This window comes from Marmota monax, unplaced genomic scaffold (genome assembly GCF_021218885.2).
Source record: "Marmota monax isolate L192 unplaced genomic scaffold, Marmota_monax_Labrador192_F-V1.1 WCK01_AAM20220418_F8-fsc00039, whole genome shotgun sequence".
Lineage (NCBI taxonomy): Eukaryota > Metazoa > Chordata > Mammalia > Rodentia > Sciuridae > Marmota > Marmota monax.
In genome coordinates this window covers 4,165,852-4,185,777 of record NW_026693602.1, presented here as the reverse complement: position 1 = coordinate 4,185,777, position 19,926 = coordinate 4,165,852, and the positions used below count along the sequence as shown (strand labels likewise).

General features: G+C 41.9%; 1 protein-coding gene across 1 annotated transcript in view; it reads right to left on the bottom strand.

Moving 5' to 3' along the window:
• The window catches only part of Tbc1d9 (TBC1 domain family member 9), a 109,237-nt gene that overhangs the window by 17,162 nt on the left and 72,149 nt on the right, over positions 1-19,926 (bottom strand). Inside the window, exons 7-13 of the mRNA XM_046459558.2 lie at positions 16,439-16,645; positions 15,105-15,275; positions 14,405-14,555; positions 9,002-9,216; positions 7,086-7,203; positions 5,684-5,969; positions 5,282-5,411 (exon numbers count right to left, since the gene is read on the bottom strand). Of these exons, the coding sequence (XP_046315514.1) occupies positions 5,282-5,411; positions 5,684-5,969; positions 7,086-7,203; positions 9,002-9,216; positions 14,405-14,555; positions 15,105-15,275; positions 16,439-16,645 (1,278 nt within the window). The remainder of the gene's footprint in view (positions 1-5,281; positions 5,412-5,683; positions 5,970-7,085; positions 7,204-9,001; positions 9,217-14,404; positions 14,556-15,104; positions 15,276-16,438; positions 16,646-19,926) is intronic.

The window sequence follows — 19,926 nt, the reverse complement described above, 5'->3', positions numbered from 1 at the left end:
TGCCCTCTCCAGGGCACTCAGAGTTTTCGAGAAGTCGCAACTTGTGACTATATTCATAATAAGGAATGATCTCATGGTGCTTGGCCAGCAGGCAGGTTTACATTTCATATATTTTAATCATTTGTATATTTTATTTAAAAATCTATCACATGCTATTTCTATATTATATTTTACGCCCCTCAAGGTACCAAATCTCTTGAGGTCTTTTGCCTATAGAAAGGGCTAGAGAAGAAGTTCTCGGGTTATCACAGAAGGTAAATATGGATATTACACAGCTATTTTAATCAGTTTCAATGTAAAACATCCTGAATGTGTTGACTGACTCTTGATTGTAGCTTCAACAAGCTTCTAATACATAAGAAAGAAGGAAAAGCATGCTAGAGACAGACAGGCTGGGATCTGAATCCTAGTTCTACCTACTGGAAACCCTTGAGCTAAAGTTCTATTATCTCTAAAAGGGATAAATGACATCATCCTATCCTCAGCCTTGTGGTCATTAATTCTGATAAGATCTGAAAAACTGATGTCCTGAATTATTATATTTTGGCTTGGAATTTATTTTTATTTTTTTATTGTTTTTTTTTTATGGTGCTGGGGATTGAACTCACCAGAAAATTAGGGAAAATATTCCTTCTTCCTTGGGTTGGTGTAAGAATTCATGTCCTACCCAGGTAAAGCCACTACCATGGTAGCTGTTATTCCTAATATTGTTGACAAGAGGTAGAAGGGGGAACACCCATTTTTGCATCTGATAAAACCTGCTGATTACAATTTGCAACTAATAGTCCACTCACTTAACTTATATCCTTTTTTTAAAGGTTAAACAAACTTTTAAAAATTAAACTAGAAAGTCACAGTCATAGATTAGCAAAAAACATGTCAGTTGCCAAATATCTGATAGAGATGGATCAGGAAGGGCTTGCAAGTGACACAACACACTCTCTGGAGTTGTCTTTAACACACTCCAGGAGAAATCTAAAAAGGAAGTTGATGAAACAAAGATCAGGACAACAGGACAGGGGATGTGACTCAGTGGTAGGGCGCTTGCCTGGCCCACAGGAGGTCCAGCACCGTCCCCAGCACCACAGGAACAATCAGGAAAATGTTGAGGACTATTGGGACTGAGTGATGGGCTACTGGAAATGTATTATACTAGCTTTTTAACTTGTACTGTGATGGGAAATATCTATATGATAAAAACAAGGAATGAAAAAAAAATTCACACTGGGGCTGGGCATGATGGTTGGCATGAGACAGGCACTTATAAAATCCCAACTAAAGAACTTCTAGCCAGATGTGGTAACTACAATCCCAGTGGCTCAGGAGGCTGAGGCAGGAGGATCTCAAGTTTAAAGCCAGCCTCAGTAAAATTGAGGTGCTAAGCACCTGTCTCTAAATAAAATACAAATAGGGCTGGGGATGTGGCTCAGTGTTCGAGTGCCCCCGAGTTCAATCCCCAGTACACCCCCCACCAAAAAAAAAAAAAAAAACATTCTGAATAAATTAATAGAAAATGGCTATTTCCTGCGTCTGTTGGGTCTTCCTTTAAGACAATTACAGTACCTCTTTTGCTTGCCCACTCCTTCCAATTTGTTGCACAGGAAGCAGAAACAATGAACTTGAAGAAAAACTCTCTTCAGTCTCCCGTGGCTGTTGCCAATCCATTAGTGGTTTCAAGACTCCCCATATGCACAGCCACAATTCCATCTCCATTCTAATCAGCACAAACTCCCTGGCTTTAATGCTAAGGAGACTTGGATCCTGGCCCTGAGACTTTCCAGCTGGTGATTTGGAACAATTAGATCAACCTTTCTTAACTTATATAATCATTTCTTGCATTTGTTTCTTTAAACCTGGGAGGGCTGTCTAAGATGTAACCAGTCCCCTGCCCCACAGAGCAGGCTCTCAGCTAGGGGCAGCTCAGTGATCACTGACAACCAGACACACACTGCACCTTCCTGACTGCCTGTCTGTCTGCACAGGCTGCTTTCTGCACAGACACATCCCCAGATGCTCAACAGATTAAACCTGCCAGGCAGGGCACTTGAACATCCAGAACCTCTGTGATGGCTGTGTGTCTGCGGAAACATCTGGAAGAGTCACCTTAGAGCCTCTGTCTATAAGTTAAACTTCAAGACTGCAGCTCTGTCTGCTTCTCACTCTCAGGGCTCACACAAAAGAAAACTAGAGCCTCAAGTCACCCAAATAATCTTTTCCACAGGAGCTTGAGAGGTCTGACAGACAGATGTCATCCATGTGGCATTTGTCACCACCTCTACCTACCTGGCTGATCAATACCAGACCAACCAGCAGCAACCTGGGGAGCGTGTGTGCCAGATCTCAAAATATGAGTGTGCTTTCTGCATTTCTTGCCTATTTTTCAACATCCATGCTAATTACCCCAAAGAACAGAAGGAAATTCACTGCATACCTCAGAACACTCAGGTGTCCTGCCTTAGCCTTAGACGTGGCTCCGTGCCCCGTCTAGCCCAGTGAACCTCAATGCTCAGGGATATTTCCGATCTTGTGGGGAACTTAAAAAAAAATACTTATTCTTGGGCTTCATGCCAGAGATTCAGATTTAATTGACCTGGGATGGAGCCTGGCAATTTGTGTTTTTAAAAGCTTGGCTTCTGAAAAGTTTTAAAGTGGTTTAATGCACAGGCAGGACCCAGAGCCAACCATCTGACAGGAGGGGGAAAGAAGATGGGCAAGTTCATCTAGAAGACGCAGAGAGCCCCTGGAAATGAGCAGGGCCGGCCATTTCAGCAGAGAAAACAAAAAATCAGGCACTGCACACAGCAAGGCCGGGTAGTGTAGGTGTGACATAAAGGAGAAGGCGGTCTTCCCAGGCAGAGGAAGGAGAGCACCACGCTGCTCTACCCTGCAGGAGGGCGTCTGGCAGCCCAAGGTCACCTCAGGGACCAGCCAGACAGGAGGTAAACGAGAACAGCTCTTGCCTTTCCCTCAGTCTGTCACTGCGGCATGAGGCTAGCTTTTCTGCTGAATTTCCACATATCAACCTCCTTTATTACTCCGGTCCAGAATTCTAACAGCACATGTTCAGGTGATGCCTTTAGAAAAGTACCCCACAGCCACAATAGCCTATGGCCTGCGACCATATGGGCTCTTTTTCTGAATGAATAAATCATCTAAAATCTCTGATTTAGTACTATCCACAAGTCCACTAGTCCCGGGACAATGATTCTTTTAAAACACATTAGGATAATAACCAGTCTTGAAGACAGTGAAGTGAAACAGTGATCCTCAATCTCTACGAGCGGAATAGAAATCGGACAACCTTTGTAGAAAGTGGACGGTGTGCAGCAGAAGCTTGGAAATCGTGTTCATTTTTTGATCTACTGCAGCAAATTCATTTCTAGGATCCTAGGAAAATAATCAGAGATGTGGTATTTGTGTATAAGTTTACCACCAAAGGCTATATCATGCTGAACATTTGGAAGAAACCAAAGTAAATGTCCATTGAAAGAGGGGGACCAGTTAAATAAATTTTGTTAACTCATTAAAGCATAGTACAGATAATTTATTAAAAGCATGCCTCCTAACAAAATCTAATGTATTAGGGAATTTCTTTATTTGTCTGTCTGTCTGTCTGTCTGTCTCTCTCTCTCTCTTTCTATCTATCAGGGATTGAATCCAGGGGCACCACTAGGCCTCATTTCCAGCCCCTTTTATTTTTTATTTGAGAGACAGGGTCTCACTTAGAATCTTGCTAAGTTGCTGAGCCTGGCTTTGAACTGGAATCTTCCTGCCTCAGCCTCCTGAGCCACTGGGATTATAGGTGTGTGTCATCTTGTCTTTTTTAAGGTGAAAAACAGAAATGTGACAAAGTAGCATTTAGTAGGACCTCATTTTTTAAGCATATGTTGCAAATATAAAAACATACTTAAGGAAAATATGGTAAAATGCTCATAAGATAGTTATTTTCTTTCTTCATAGTCGTCTACGATTTCTACAATATGCTTGCATTTATGATTTTAACATGTAACTAAAATGTCATCAATAAACATGATGGAGTCTGAATGAAAATTTAAGAAGTGAATTATCAGTCTTTCTCCCATATTGGATTAAAGACATACATTTCTGAAAAGCTCTCTATATCCACACCAGTTTTAATTTTTGACTCAAAGAGAGACTTTCTACCTCACTCAAAGCTTCACAATTTCTCTTGTATCCAGTGTGTTGCTAGCTGGAATACAGAATCACCAAGCACAATCCCAAAACATCTATAGAAAGCAGAATATAATTCTTTCTCTTACTTGATAATCATTTCTGCAGAAATTTGAAACCAGCAAGTGTTATGGGCACTGAATCCTTGGGGCACCCAAACCACTAGTTGCTAAGGAGGCAGGTGGCACTGTGGTGCCGCTACCCCAGAAGTTTGTTTGTTTTATTCTGGAATTCAGTTAGTTCTATGGAGTTCAGAGTATACTAAACCAGAAGGCTCCTCCCTCATCCAGCCCAAGCAACCCTGGAGGAATACTTGAACTCTGGTCCACTCCCGCCTGATGAAGGGTATTTTAAGAGTCTCAGACTATCTACTCCAGAGGAATCTAAGTACTTAGCACTGAACAGGAAATGAACTGAATCTCAGATGCTGCTATTAGACCAGGCTTCATGGTGGGCATAGCAAAGAACCAAAGGCCCAGAGCCTGTCATGCCATTTTCTGCCAAGGTATTAGACCCTAGGAATTCTACGCCCACTCCGTGTCCATCTCCAGAGACCCAATTCAGACCCTGTCAGCTAGCGGGTAGCTACTTAATTCTGACAACTAGCTCTCACAGCATAAAAGGAAGCAGGTAAGCCAGTGGTTAAGGCTGTGGCTCCAATACTTTTGTCCCCTCCAAAACTGGTGCTGAAACTTAATCCCCAGTGTGACAGGGCTGGGAGGTGGGGCCTCATGGGAGCTGGTTAGCTGGCCTCGTGGATTAACTGCTAATAAAACCTCTTGCAGGAGTGTGCTCTCCACTCTGCTCTTCTGCCAGGTGGGGACGTGACGCTCCTCCCTTCTGGAATACGAGGTACCATCTTGGAAGTAGGAAGGCAGGGCCCTAACCTGCACCTTGGTGTTGGACTTCCCAGCCTCCGGAATGATGAGGAATGCATTTCTGTTCTTTATAAATTATCCATCTGTGGTGTCTAGCGATGGCAGCAGAAGACAGACTAAGACAGGATAGCAATGGTGCAGGGACCCACATCAGCTTTGCCCTCCCGGCAACCTCAGGCACCATTCACCATCAGGCAGGAAGCAAGGCCCACCTCGTAGGACGTTCCAATGAGTCTGAAGATGTCTACCGCAGGGTAAGGCTCCACGTCGTCGCTGAGCAGGGAGTGGAGGTGAGGGATGGGGGGCAGCGTGCTGTCCTTGTTGGTCACGCTGTCCAAGTACCTGGAGAAGAAGCAAACCCATGTCACTGGAGACTGGCTGGGATTGTCCCACTACGGTTCCTCACTCCTGTTCCACAAACAGCAGTTTAGAACAGGAAGAAATTCCCTTCGCTTCAAAAGAAAGGCCCTATGGAAATAAATCCTCAGCCACAGAGATTTTATGATTATCATCAAGGCCATTAAGACTCAGGAAATGAGGGAGCAAGAGAGAAAGCACAGGGAAGAAGGCCAGAAAGGGTTTCCAAGGCAGGACGCGGCACAGCAGCACAGTACCTTCCCAGGACGGTCATGGCCTCGCCGTCGTCCTTGCAGTTCAACAGTTTGTCCACGTTGGCATCCAGCACGGCCAGGGCCAACTGGAATATCACTTTGATTCCTTCATAGAAGAAACAGTCCACGACCACCACTGCGCTCTCGAAGGGCATCACGCTGAGGAAGAGGGTGAGGAACCAAGACAGGGAGATGGTGGAGATCACACCCAGGTCCTGCATGCAGTCGTACAGCTGCGGCACGTAGTCCCGGGCCAGCTCCTCGAAGACACCCTGGTCCACCAGTGCGCCTGAGGGGGTGACATCAAAGGGCACAGGTCGACCAGCTGTACCTTCTCACCAGAGAACCCACACAAGTGGCTTCCCTGTGACAACCCGATTCACAACCATTCTGCCAGGACTGTGTCACTAGACCAAGTGTCAACGGAGCTCAGTCTCCAGGGTAAGTCTGGCTGCATCTTCTCCTTGCTGTTTTCCTTCCATGAATGAGCACTAACGTGATGACTCTAAGGGTTGTTGGAAAAACTTTACAAAATTTTCATGACACATGCTTAGCTGTTGTGTTGGTAGCACAATATTTGCTTAGGAATGAAATACACATCCAGGATGCTCCAAGTGTACCCCTAAGTAGTTTACTCAGTAAACTCTTCTTTATTTAAAAAATACTCTTTGGACGCATGCTCCTCACATATGACATCACTTTAAAAAAACAGTTGTATTTTTAAAACCTAAAGCTGCACACACTCACAAATGACTGACTGACATTTTTAGAGAATATTTTCCTTAAGTCATATTAGTGTACAAAAATCTAGAAATACAGGCAGAACACAGGAGGGTAACATAAAGCATATGTTGTACTATACCAGGAATGAAGAGCTTGTCCTGCTAAAGTTAATGTCTGATATATGAAGGGGTTAGAAGGAGGCAATAATTCAATGGTTGTTTGCTTTGCAATGAAACCAGTTCTGAAATATGCCTTAGGAATTCAGCTTTGGATAAGACTTTACATGCTGTGTTTCCCACCCCAGATAACATTTTTTGAATATCTCTGCTTTCCATAGGCTCCATCTTCTTTATTAAAGAGCACATAGAGAGACATTTCAGTGGAAATCTATTTTTCCACTAATGGTCATGAGCCCTTGGGGTAGCTCTCACATATTATGCAGTGACACCACATCAAGTGTTTCCTAAGATAACATCTGTGACAGCAATATGTGCCACACATCCATGGGATTTTTTTTTTTTACTTAAAACCTATATTTACTTAAGCTCTTTCATTTCCATCTTGGAAAACTGGAGTAGTCTGAAACTGCTGGCTAGTGACTAGAAGTGGAGCATTGGCTGCTATGACTCTAAAACCATTGTCCCCATGAGCGTCAGGCTGAGAGGGTAACACACCCACATACCGACAACCCTGGTGTTATAGTAATCCGGAAGCATCCGCTCACACAAAGCAACCAGCAGCCAGAAAGCCTCCTCCTCTTTGGCATAAAGAAGTAGCACTGAGGTGACAATATTCATGGCCTAGTGGAATGAAAGACAAAGTCATCAAATACATTTTGAAGACATCAAATAGATATTAAAATACAAGCAATTTTGTTAACCTAAAAAAGATTATTGAATTATTCTCATAGGGGCCATCAAACTCTCTGAAAAATTCCAGATGAAATTCTGAGGCTTTGCAGGTCACATAGAGGCGCTGTCTGTATTCTGGGTTTTGTTTTCTTTTATGATCCTTTAAAAATGTAAAAACCATTAGTTCTTGAGCCAGTACCTCATCAGGGGATTGTTAGCACAAATATTCACCAGAATCCCTACCATAAAACATGTACAGGCAAACTCTCCTTTCAAAAACTTTGCCCCAAAGCTATCTGACAAAGCTTTCAACCTGTAAAAATCTCTCAGTGTTCTTAATCCTTAATTCAATGAGGTAAATATTTCCTTTTTAACCTTCTGTAACAGTTTCTATAACCAAGTACACATAGCTCCAGGCTCTCCTCAGAGAATAATGAATCCTTTCAAAGTTAAAGCCCTGGCCCATTATTTCCATCTGGATAAAGATGGTCCTGATAAGTAACTGTGATTTAAATTCTAAAGTCACCTTACTTTCTTAGAAGATATTATCAGAGAGCTCATAACCACTCAACAGCTAAACTACCTTAATAGTCCTCTTAATTAAAAAAGGAAGATCAAAAGATAAATGCAAATTCTATTCTATTAAAAGCCTTCTAACTACTTTGCTTCTTTTGATCTTCTGGAAACCCGGGAGTCTGTTCATCAGACTTCCTCAATGAAAATTTCTCTTTTGGTATAATGGGCTCTTTCTTGCAAGTCTTACTCAACATTTTCCTGAGTGAAATCATTATTAAAATTCCACTTGAGAATTAACCTGTCAACTCTAGTCCATGGCTGTGGTTATAGTCAATTCCTCAGTCATTCAGTCAAAATTGGTTTTTCCAGGTTCCACCCTGTAACAGGCTCTGGTATAGGAATTGAAGGAGGGGGATGGGAGACACTGCTTAGACAAGCCTTCCAGGACATAGATGCTGGTATGAGAGAGAAAACACTAAGATATAAAGGGTAATTAATCAATTTGGGGGTATGTTTAAATTTAATGTTATTTTAAAAAGTTAAATAATGTGGTAAATGGAGAGAGAGGGGGAGTGTGTGTGTAGGAGGGAGACAGATGTATGGATGTAAGAGCAGGAGTTCAGCCTCCTTTAGCCCTAAAATGGGTGGTCCAGGAGGCCTCCATGATGATGTAGTCTTCCAATCTAAGGTCACATTATCTGGAAGCCTCCCAAGTGGTCACTTAGGTTCCAGTACAGGAAATGATTTTAGCGTGTGGGCAACATTTTGCCTTCTCTTTTTGTCATACTGAGTAAAACCAAATTGATTCTAATGTGTATTCAAGTACAACTCTAGCGTACACACGCTGTAATTTCCAAGGACGTTACAGTTTAAGAGGAACATGTGGCAATATATAGGGAAGGGATGTGTGTTTAGGATGCCGAGGGTAGACCCAAGGAGTGAGCTAGACCTTGGCTGACCCACAAAGGGCATCATGTCTGGCTCCTGTCTCTGGTAGTAGGCCTTGACCCAGGGTGACTTTGCTCCTCGGGGGACATTGGCAATGTCAAGAGACAATTTTGACTGTCACAACTGGGAGGTTTTATTGGCATCGAGTGGGTAGGGGCCAGGCATGTCATTAACACTAAAGCACAGGACAGCCCCCCCGGGAAGAGATTAGGTTGCCAACTGCACTGAGACTGAGGAGCCTTGGAGCAATATTTTCTTCTGTATAAACTCTCCGTGCACTTACCTGGCAATACCCTATATTGGGATTTCGAAATGCATAAGCTGTTAAGACCCTCCTCAGAGCAGCAATGCCCATTTCATTCTGGAAAGCTGGGTGCTCCGGAAGAGAGCGATGTAAGTCCCTCTCAATCTCCTCCGTGGCGAGGTTGTACTTCCCCATGGACTTCTCCACTAGGTCTTCATAGTACCCAGGATGTGTGGCTTTTTCGTTGATAGCACCTGGGTGAACACATAACAGATACAATATCCAAAAAGCGGAAGCCCTGCCTTGCTCTGTAAATTAATACTTTATGATTTATATCGTTGTAATTGTTGTCTAGTCAGCTAAACCTCTTCATTTTTCTGTCACTCATAGAAAATTGGCAAAAAAGATGAAATCATGTGAAAATATGAATCAGATGAAAAATGTGGTATATTTCTATCATGGATAGCCTAAGGTTGATGTCCTCTTTCAGCCCCAGAGCAAGGTGGCTACATAAAAACCCCTTCAGGTAGAAGTTTGCAGGCTATAAACCTGTGCTCCAAGGAACTTCCACAATTTCAAGTGACTGCTTAAGAGAAGAAGGGCAGTGACCAGAGTAAGCCAGGCTGAGTCCTCCTCTCACCACCCACTTTAACCACTGTAATAACCTGATAGAAGCTTTGCTTTTATTTCATGGGGGTTTTATTACAATTTTACTTGAAAATAAAGATGTCTCTCAAATTAAGTTTGAACACTATTTGCTAAAGGGCTAGCTATAAAGGACTTTGCATATGGAAGAGCAGGAAAGGCTGTAGTATACTTGGGGGGATTTTTGAAGTTGCAATCAGTGGTGAGGGGGTTCTTAGTAGTGATGAGCCTATTACCTGTGGGAGTTCTGCAGGAGAGGGATGGGACTTGGGCTATATAATCACCAGTTTAAGATGTTTGTATTAAGATTCTTGAAGACAGAAAAACTCTGTATGCAAATAGCTAAATTTAAATCTAGATATAAATTTATATTGCTGTTGGGGAAAATGGATTTTTATCATGCTGAAGAATGAAATTGGACCCTTACCTCACACCATATACCACAACCAGAAGCACAAATGGACTAAAGACTTAAAGAAGAAGACCTGAAACCATAACGCTGCTAGAAGAAAACAGGAGAAGTGCTTCTCAAAATTGGTCAGGGAAATTATTTTGGATATGACACCAATCACGACTCAAAGGCACAAGCACCAAAAGCAATAGAATAGACAAGTAAGATTATATGAAATTCTGCACATCAAAGGAAACGATCAGCAGAGAGCAAAGGCAATCCACAGGATGGGAGAAAACTTTTTCATATCAAATATCTGATAAGGAGTAAATATCCAAAATATAAAAAGATACAAGGAACTAATACAACTAATAGTTCACTCAACTAACAGTAAACAACAACAACAAAAAAATCCAATTAAAAATGAGCAAAGGAAATGAACAGACCTTCTTCAAAGAAGACAAATATCCAACATATATGTGAAAAGATGCTCAATATCACTAATGCTCAGGAGATGTAAATAAAAATTGTTGTAGAAAACATACAAATGAATTCATTGAGGCTCCAGGATATAAGAGCAATACTAAAAAAAATGAATTGCATATCTATATGCTAGCAGTAACCAATCTTAAAATTAAAGTGAGTAAACAATTGCATTTATAATATGATCAAAGAGAAAATAAATATTCAGAATAAATACAATGTACCTTGCAAGCTATAAAAGATTGCTGGAGGATATTAACAAAGACAAAGTGAATGGAAAGATACCCCATGTCCATAGCTTAGAAGACTTAATATTGTTAAGATAGGTAAACTATCCAAACCTATGCACAGATTCAACACAATACCTACCAAACTCCCAGCTGCCCTTTTGGTAAAAATTAACTAGTTGATACTGAAATTTGCAGAAAAATTTAAGGGCCCCCCAAATGACCGAATCAATGTTGAAAAAGAACAAAGTTGGAGGACTCACACTTCTTGATTTGAAAACATTACAAAGTTATAGAAATCAAGACTATGTGGTTCTGGCCTATAGACACATCAATAGGCCAACTGAGACTCCAAAAATGAACCCTCTCCTTAATGGTCTATTAATTTTTGACAAGGGTTCTAAGCCAATTCATCAGGGAAAAGCAGAGGTTTTCCAACAAATGACCAAGAGAAAACTGGCTACCCATATGGAAAAGAATGAATTTAGATCATTACCTCACATGACATAAATATTAAAATGAATGAATCACAAAAACTGTAAGTCTTAGTAGAAAATATGGGCTGGCGTAAATCTTCAACATATGAAAACAGAGTGATATAAGAAAAAAAAACCATAAATTGAACTTCACCTAACTTAGAAATTTTGTGTTTCAAAGGGCACCATCTAGATAGTGAAAAGTCAGCCAAAGGAATGGGAAATTTTGAAAATCTGATAATGGATTTGTGTTATAAAATGTGCTTAAAAACTCTTAGCACTCAATTAACAAAAAACAACCTAATTAAAAGTGGGCAAAAGATCTAAGTAGATCTTTCTGCAAAGAAGATATACAAATGGCCACCAAGCACATGAAGACATGCTCAACATCATTAGCCATCAAAACCACAGTGACAAATCACTCAACATCTAGGATGACTACAATAGAATAGAAAAGAGCAAGTGTTGGTGAAGATGTGGAAAAATTGGAACCCTTATCCATTGCTGGTGGGATTGTGAAAAGGTGCAGCTGATTTGGAAAATGGCCTGGCAGTTCCTTAAAAGGTTAAAAACAGATCAGACAAACCAGAAATTCCACTCCAGGTACATACTCAAAGGAAATGAAAATACACATCCCGCCCCCAAACTTACATTATTCACAGGAGACAAAAGTGCAAACCACCTCAATGTTCAGTAACTGACAAATGGCTGAACAAAGTGAATTACAACCGTATGAGGGGGCAACGTTTGGTTGGAGAAGCAATGACACACTGATACATGCTCCAACACAGGTGAACCTTGAAAGCATTACGCCAAGAGAAAGAAGTCAGTCACAAAGAACTATTGCAGGATTCCATTTATACGAAATGCCCTGAGTAGATAAATCTATAGAAATAAAAAGGAGTTTAGTGGTTGCCTACAGCTGGCTGCCTACAGCTTGGGGGGAAATGGAGAATGACTGAGAAAACATGGGGTGGCAGGAGGGGTTGACGACAGAGTTCTAAAATTAACCGTGCTGACCACAATTCTGTGAATATCTTAAAATCATTGAATTGTACACTTCGTTGAATTGTGAGTTGTATCTCAATAAGGCTTTTATTAAAAACCAAAAATATAAATCATATATAAAAACAGGGTAAACATTCACAGTTCACCCTTTAGAATATAGAGTCCCCAACCCAATGGCTCGCCCAGATGGTCACGAAGAGAGCCAATCTGTCGTTCACACAGGCCCTGGGAGGGGAGCCTGGCTGACGGTAAATAACCTTGGCTTTTGCTCTGTTCTCATGGGGCTGTGCTGCACTGAGTCCAAGTCCTGGTGTAGTAGCCTTCAGGGTCATGGGAGGGAGCTGGGTCTCAAGGTGGGCTCACCTACTAGAAGCTGGGTTCCATGTGAACCCCACACTGGATGGATGGGAACATGAGCAATATGTAAACATGTCACTCTCTGGTCACACACTGCCCTCACTGTTAAAGGAGACACTGTATATAACCCACCCTGACTCTATCTCTGCAACAGGGCTGTGTAGGATTCCTGGGGCTTGTTCACTTTCATCTGAGATGTGGCTGAAAATAACTTCTAATTTGAATAGGGAGGATGAAAATGGACTTTTTCATTTACTCTGTGAGTGATCAGTTCACCCAACACAAGGAAGACAAGAGGAGACTGTGTAGTGAGGCTCTTGGCTTCATTTGTAATTAGAGGTGAGTTGACTCAAATTAGGGCTTTTAAGTAATAAGGGGGGAGGGCTGCAGCTGGTCTACTTAAGGAAAATGAAAACGACAAGGGAAGAACAAACCCATTTCACACGAAATAGACAAAATCAATGATTTTTTCAGGATTCTGTTGCCTTACTGCCCAGACATTTCTAGATCTCACTGTGGGACATTTTACCACTTATATGCACTTCTAGAAATACTTGTAAAAATTTCAAGGCTTTCCTGTAAGTCTGAAAACGATTCTTTTCACTTTAATGTCATTTTCTAAATTAAAGGGTTTAATAATGGTCAAAACACCTCAGGTTCAGATAAAATGATTCACATAAGCTTATTTAGAATGACTACTTTTAAGGCCTCAAATCAGATAAGAGCAACTGATTTCTATGATAAAGTAAAGGTTTGTGGAATTTGAAGGCATGCCCTGGTGTTTGAGATAGAAAAGATCCCTGGGATACTCTGGATGCTCAGGATGACAAGAAGTAGTGGCAGGTTAGCCTGAAAGATTAAAATACTAAAATGGAAAATTCCAGAAATAAATAATTCCTAAGATTTAAATAACTTTTATTATACAATATTGTTATACTCTGTTCTATTTCATTATTAGTTATTGTTTGTTAGTCTCTTACTGTGCCTAATTTGTAAGTTAAATTTATCGTAGGTATGTGTTTGTAGGAAAATACATGGTAGACAGGGTTTGATACTACCTGTGGTTTCAGGCAGCCAGTGGGGGCCTGGGAGTATATGCCCTGAAGACAAGGAGAAATACTATCCAAGGCATATATAGGAAGCCACCTTCGTGGCCTCAGTGACAACCAAAGACCTCAGGAGGAGGCAAAAATCAAGAATGGGGTTTTCACCAGGTGTGGTGGCACACGTCTATAATCCCAGGAGCTTGGGAGGCTGAGGCAGGAGATTGGCCAGTTCAACACCAGCCTTAGCAACTTAGCAAGACCCTAAGCAACTCAGTGAGACCTTGTCTCTAAATAAAATATAAAAAAGGGCTGGGGATGTGGCTCAGTCGGTAGGCACCTCAGGATCAATTCTGGTATCCCACCCCAAAAAAGAATGGGGCTTTCTCATCCCTCCACTCTTTCTCTATTTTCCAGCCCAGTGAGGGCTCTCAAAAGAGGTACTTTCAAACATTCTCCGTGAAGTCAACACAGCCAGGAGAGAGGAGATCCCCCTGAATCACAAAACGCTGCACTCTGGAACATCTGGTTCTCTTTTTCCTACAAAGTCTCACTGAAGAAATGGAAGAGACTGAGGACTCAGGGGACAGTGGCACCAGCATCTATCTGGGCTGCTTACCTTGGGTCCTGGATTTTGATGAAGAGTAAAAGATTTTGACAGAATTCACAGATTCTGGTGGGGAAATGAGCATTAGTTCTGAATTGGAGGTTTGCCTATTTGAAAGAACCCCTGGTGCAGGACGGAAGGTGGAGGGGAAGCCCGGGTGCCCTGGACTCAGATGCCCATGCTCCAGCCCCTGCCCAGGTCGTACCAGAGAGCAGCAGCCATAGCTCGCCCCGCATGCTCTCGGGGATGCCCTTCAACACCAGCTCCCGGGTTTTTTCTGTGCGGTACATGCAGATCCCCTGCCCATACTCAGCAAAGTGAATCTTCCAGGCTTGCTCTTTCAAGAACTCTTTGGCCTGAAAGACACAAGGAATGTTATTACATCCCCAAAGTACTGCGAGGCTGGTAAGGAGAGTCGAGATGGAAGGTCAGAACAGTTTCCCTATTGAGCGGGGTGGTCAAGTTCTGGGCAGAGCACGTGGGAACAAAGAACTCAAGATTTTTCTGGAATCCTCCCCCAATTCCACACATCCATCACAGATGGCAGTTCTGCCTCAAAGCTCTCTGACCCAGTCAGAATCCCACTTCCCCAAGATGGGTCAGTAGGATGCCAATCATATTTTTAGTTTTATTTCTATTCTTCCAAGTGAAAGTGAATTCATGTTTTTAAAATGTGTGCTGAGAAAGCGTGTACTTATTTGTTGGCTGATTTACACAATAGTTAAAATGAAAAGAGTTAAAATGATTCTTGTCTCCTCCCTTAAAGCTGCTCTGAAACCTAGCAGCATATTTAGATAAAAACTGCTTCACCATTTACACAGACATTTATGAGTTTATTTACATTAAAAACTATTTTTAATGGTCATGTTCTACCACAGTTTTGAGGAAGAGCAAAGAGTGCCCACCAATTTGGGGTTGAATTCCTCAGGAGACCGCCGCCGGTACATGGTCATCAGGGTCTGTGTGGCTGTGGGGACGCTGTTGCCATTCAGGTTGAACTGGCGCTCTCCGTCCGCATCAGAGCTGGTGCTTCTCTGGGGGCTGGAGGAAACGAGGCTGCTTGGCCGAGAGTACACCTGTTCATGAGGAGCAGAACAAGACATTGGAGGGATTTGGGCACAGAACCTACGTCCGCCGGGTCCTCTGAGTAGCTATCAGTAACTCCACCATGTTTTCCTGATGTTTCTTGCTACAGGAAGGACCGGGAGAAAGGCAGCAAGTTAACATCTTGTCAGGGATCAGACAGTGGCTGGGGTCATAGGCTGCAGCATTTCAATGCTCAAAGTTGGTTTCCTTTGTATTTTTTTAAAATATTTTTTTATTTTAGTTGTAGATAAACACAATACCTTCATTCTATTTATTTATTTATTTGTATGTGGTGCTGAGGATGGAACCCAGTGCCTCCTATGTGCTAGACAAGCACTCAACCACTGAGCGACAGCCTCAGCCCCTTCCTTTGTATTTTAAATGCATTTTTGGTAACAGAGGCTGGCTATTTGTCTCTCTGATTTGCATATATGATGATGCATGTGCTCTACTCCCAACAATACAGAGGGCTGAGGCAAGAGGATCACAAGTTCAAGGCCAACCCAGGCAACTTGGTGAGACACTATCTCAAAAATAAAATAAAAAGGGCCGGGGACGTAGCTCAGTGGTAGAGCACCCCTGCCATCCATTCCCAGTAGCACACAGGCATGCGCATGTACTCACACATACACAAAAAACCAACATAAGTAAACTGGGTAGGCAAGGACAGGGTTTTACATGTGACTTTACCATGTTTAAAACTTGTTTTAACAAGCAGTACCTTGCTCAGTAATTTACCTAGTCCCATGTCTTCTCAGTGCTCTATTTTCCTGGATGTGGGTCCAAGGCCTAATTCAATAGGGACGATGCAATTTGCATTTTATTGTAATAAAATCATCATGATGATGCTGAATTTCAGACATGAGACTTTATTTACTGACTTCTGTACCATTCCAAACCATGTCACTCTGTGGGCAAGAGTCACTTGCTATGTAACAGATAAATCACTTAATAATACCAGCAACTATAGAAAAAGAGGTTTAAACCAAACTTCTTGAGTTTACCCAAGAGCCTGCTGAGATACTGCCTGAGATAAGCAGGTGGCTTATCTTAGAATAGCTACAGAGATTGCAGAACTGAAAAAATAGGAAGCGAACACTCTTGGGCACAGGAATAGGGCAAAACCCAACACCTGCAGGTATTTTCTACAGACCTCATCGTCTGAACTGTTGTAGCTTCCGGCAAACTCTTTGTCCAAGTATATTTTGGAAGTCGTCTGCTGAAGGAAATCTGAGATTCTTTGCACTAGAAAGTCTCTATCTTTCAAATTGGCAAATAGGAAGGTCATCCTGTTCCTGGTGCTGATGGACAGAGGACTCGGGAGCACACTAGAGCTGTCGGCCTTCTCCACAATGGTCACCTAAAAAGAAACACGAAGCACAGAGCACTACTTTCCAGGAATCACCCCACAGCAGCCCACAAGTAGTGCTACAAGAGGAACACAGCCCTCTCACCACTCTATGGAAACCACCCATATTTTCTGGAGCAAACTGAGATTCTTTGTCTCTTTTCCAATAAAATAAAATAGCTCAGGCAAATCTAACTGGAATTTAGAGCAGAAACTAGAATAATCTTGCTGATCTTTCAAAATCAGTGGTTCTAAACTGGGAATGATTCTACTCTTTCCCACACACCCTGGAAACATCAGGCAATATCTGAAGGCATTTTTGGTTGTTGCAAATGGGAAGGTGACAACCATTCTAGTAGGTAGAGGCTAAGGAAGCTGCTGAACGTCCAGCAGTACACAGGGCAGTGCCCAACACGAAGTCTGGCCCTAAATGTCACTAGTGCCAAGATGGGTCACTTGGCTGTAAATGAATTTCATTAAAATCTCAGGGAGTCATGAGAGCTAGGACTCTTAGCTGTCACACTACTCAGAGGACATGGAAAAAAACTGGTACTGGTTCCTTGTATCAAGCTTAATGTTAGGGAGGTTTTCAAGACCCCATCAATCTTTCAATAAATGGATCACTGATCTGTGGCTTTGCATCCAATTTTCAAGGATCTATTCCTAGACAGACATGATATAAACAGCTTAACTGCAATGCTGTTTGCACTAGCAGATTCTGTGTGTGTGTGTGTGTGTGTGTGTGTGCATGAGTCTATGTGCACACATGTGTGTGACCACTGAAGTCACCCACAGCGGAAGAAAATAAGGAAAGAGAAACAACTGTTTTAGCTTTGAACTGAAGACATATATTGGTGGTTTTTAGTAGGATTTACATAAAACTGGAAGCAAGGATAAATGCAATAAAACTATTTCTTTAGCACATTAGGAAAAACTTCAAGGTGAGCTCTAAATGGTTTATTTATAAGAGCTCTGATTATGTACCTACAGCTAGGTCTCTTCTCCCCTCATCTTTTCTATCTGAAGGCAGTCTAGACAGAGTTAACTTTAATCTGCATATTGGTATTTTCATATGAAATATATCTTTTCCAAACAGTACTTTAAAAACCCTTTCTTCTGCTCTAGCCTAGGAAATATATTAAAGTACCTTAAAAAGTTCCATGGCCTCAAGTGCTGTGCATTGTCTGTGATATATATATTAGATAACATGCATGTGATATATCAACATAGTTATATATCATGTATAAATATAAATATCTGTTTTAAAGGAATCCGAGTTGTACCTGCAGAATTTTTTGTTGTGTTTTGTTCTAATACGAAAAACTGTAGAAAAACAGAGAAAAGAACCCTTTTTTCTTATGAAAAGGATTTTCCCTCAACACTTGGAAAAATGTTTGTTTTAAAACTTCTGCTGGTTCTTTGGGTCATCAGGCGTCTAGAACTAAATGGCAGAGGCCAAAGGATTAAAGGTTCAAATTTTGTGTCTCAGACAGGGACATGGCTTTTGATAAAGTCAAATGGAAAGCTTCTTCTCATTTACCAGAATCATGACCACGGAAACAGGAAACTCCTACATAAAACATGGGAATGCTCACGTGGGTTATGAGACATTTTTCATTGACAAATGAGTTCTAGTAAAATCTATTCCATGAGCTTTGCCCCGCTGAGTAAAGGAAGCCAGCTGCCTCAGCATTTTCTACACTATAATGAGACATTTTCATTACCAACTGGGCTTATAAAACAGACTGGAACTCAATCAAGTCTTGGTGGCTCCTGATGAACATTTATGAGGCAATTTGTGTTGGGGAGACACTTCATCTGGACTCTCTAAGTGACGATAAGGAGGAGCCTCATCAGATTCCTGTAGCCTCCTGCTTCCACTACCCCAACAATTAATTCAAAAATCTACAGCCCACATGATTCTGCATAAATCTTCACCCTCTGTCAGTATGGCCTAACTGAATTCCATGTGTAGAATGTATGTTAACAGTCTGCAGCCCAAGGGGGTGTCACATTCCACAGAGGCTCCTGCTGCTCCCTCAGCACAACTGGGCCCCAAAGGGCACCTGCTCCTGTGAGAACACTCTACTCAAACACCCACTGCTTTTCTAATGTTATCATTACCCACAGGTAATAAAACTTACATTAAGGCCTTTGCCTCCTCCATTAGTTGAGGTTTGGGGATCCACCATTAACATCCCTCAGTGATTCATTGGGTCAAAGGGAAGCACTGAGATCCTACCAGGCAAATTTCTTTAAAACTACACCTTCCAACCACTTCATGCTTCAGGTCTAAACCCCACCTCTGCAGACTGTCTTTGCTCTGATATACCCTGAATTGTGACTGAATGATCTCTGCCCTACTAGGGAAAACCAGCAAGCCAAAGAGAGGTGGAGAACAGCAGCAAGAGGTCTCTCAATCCTCCAGGGCTCTACTATTGTGTTCTAAATCTCACTCCAGTACAAACAGAGCTGGCTGGACCCAATACCCAGGGGCGCTGATCAGAAGCAAGGCAGATGTCTGGATACAGGCTTCAGGACCTCTTTGCACCTCTGGATAACAGAGTGGTAACACGCTCAGAGTCTCAAATGACCCATCTGTAGTACATTCTTAATCCTGTTGTGGACGTCCTAGCCATTCCAGGTTGGTCGGCTTTGATACACTCAGTAACACTGGGTGAAGAAACTTACACACAGAATGAGATGAACAAAGTTATGCCTACTAATGGGCTATGGTGGAGACCATGAAAGAGGTTAAATTTGCTAGAAAAATTATGAAGCTATGTTCACAACCCCATGTAAGGACAACTGATATCTCCACTCCAGTAACTTATCCTGGCCTCAAAATGTGTTCAACACTAGTTTTGCTGACCCAGAATAAGAAGAACCAAATTTGTCAATTGTTTAACATTTTGCATTCTTTTTTTTAGGGGGGTGGAGTACCAGAGATTTAACTAAGCGGCACTCAAGCACTGAGCCACATCCCCAGCCCTATTTTGTATTTTATCTAGAGACAGGTTCTTACTGAGTGGCTTAGCACCTCGCTTTTGCTGAGGCAGGCTTTGAACTCACAATCCTGATCCTCCTGTCTCAGCCTCCTGAGCTGCTGGGATTACAGGCATGTGCCACCACGCCCAGCTGCATTCTTTTTGATCTGTTTAGCTTCTAGGAATTTGAAACTTGTAACTTAAGAAAAGTTTACATATTAATTTAGGTAAAAGAATATATCAATAATGTATATATGCAGTCATTAAAATTACATCATAGAAGAATATTTAATTTTTAGGAAATGG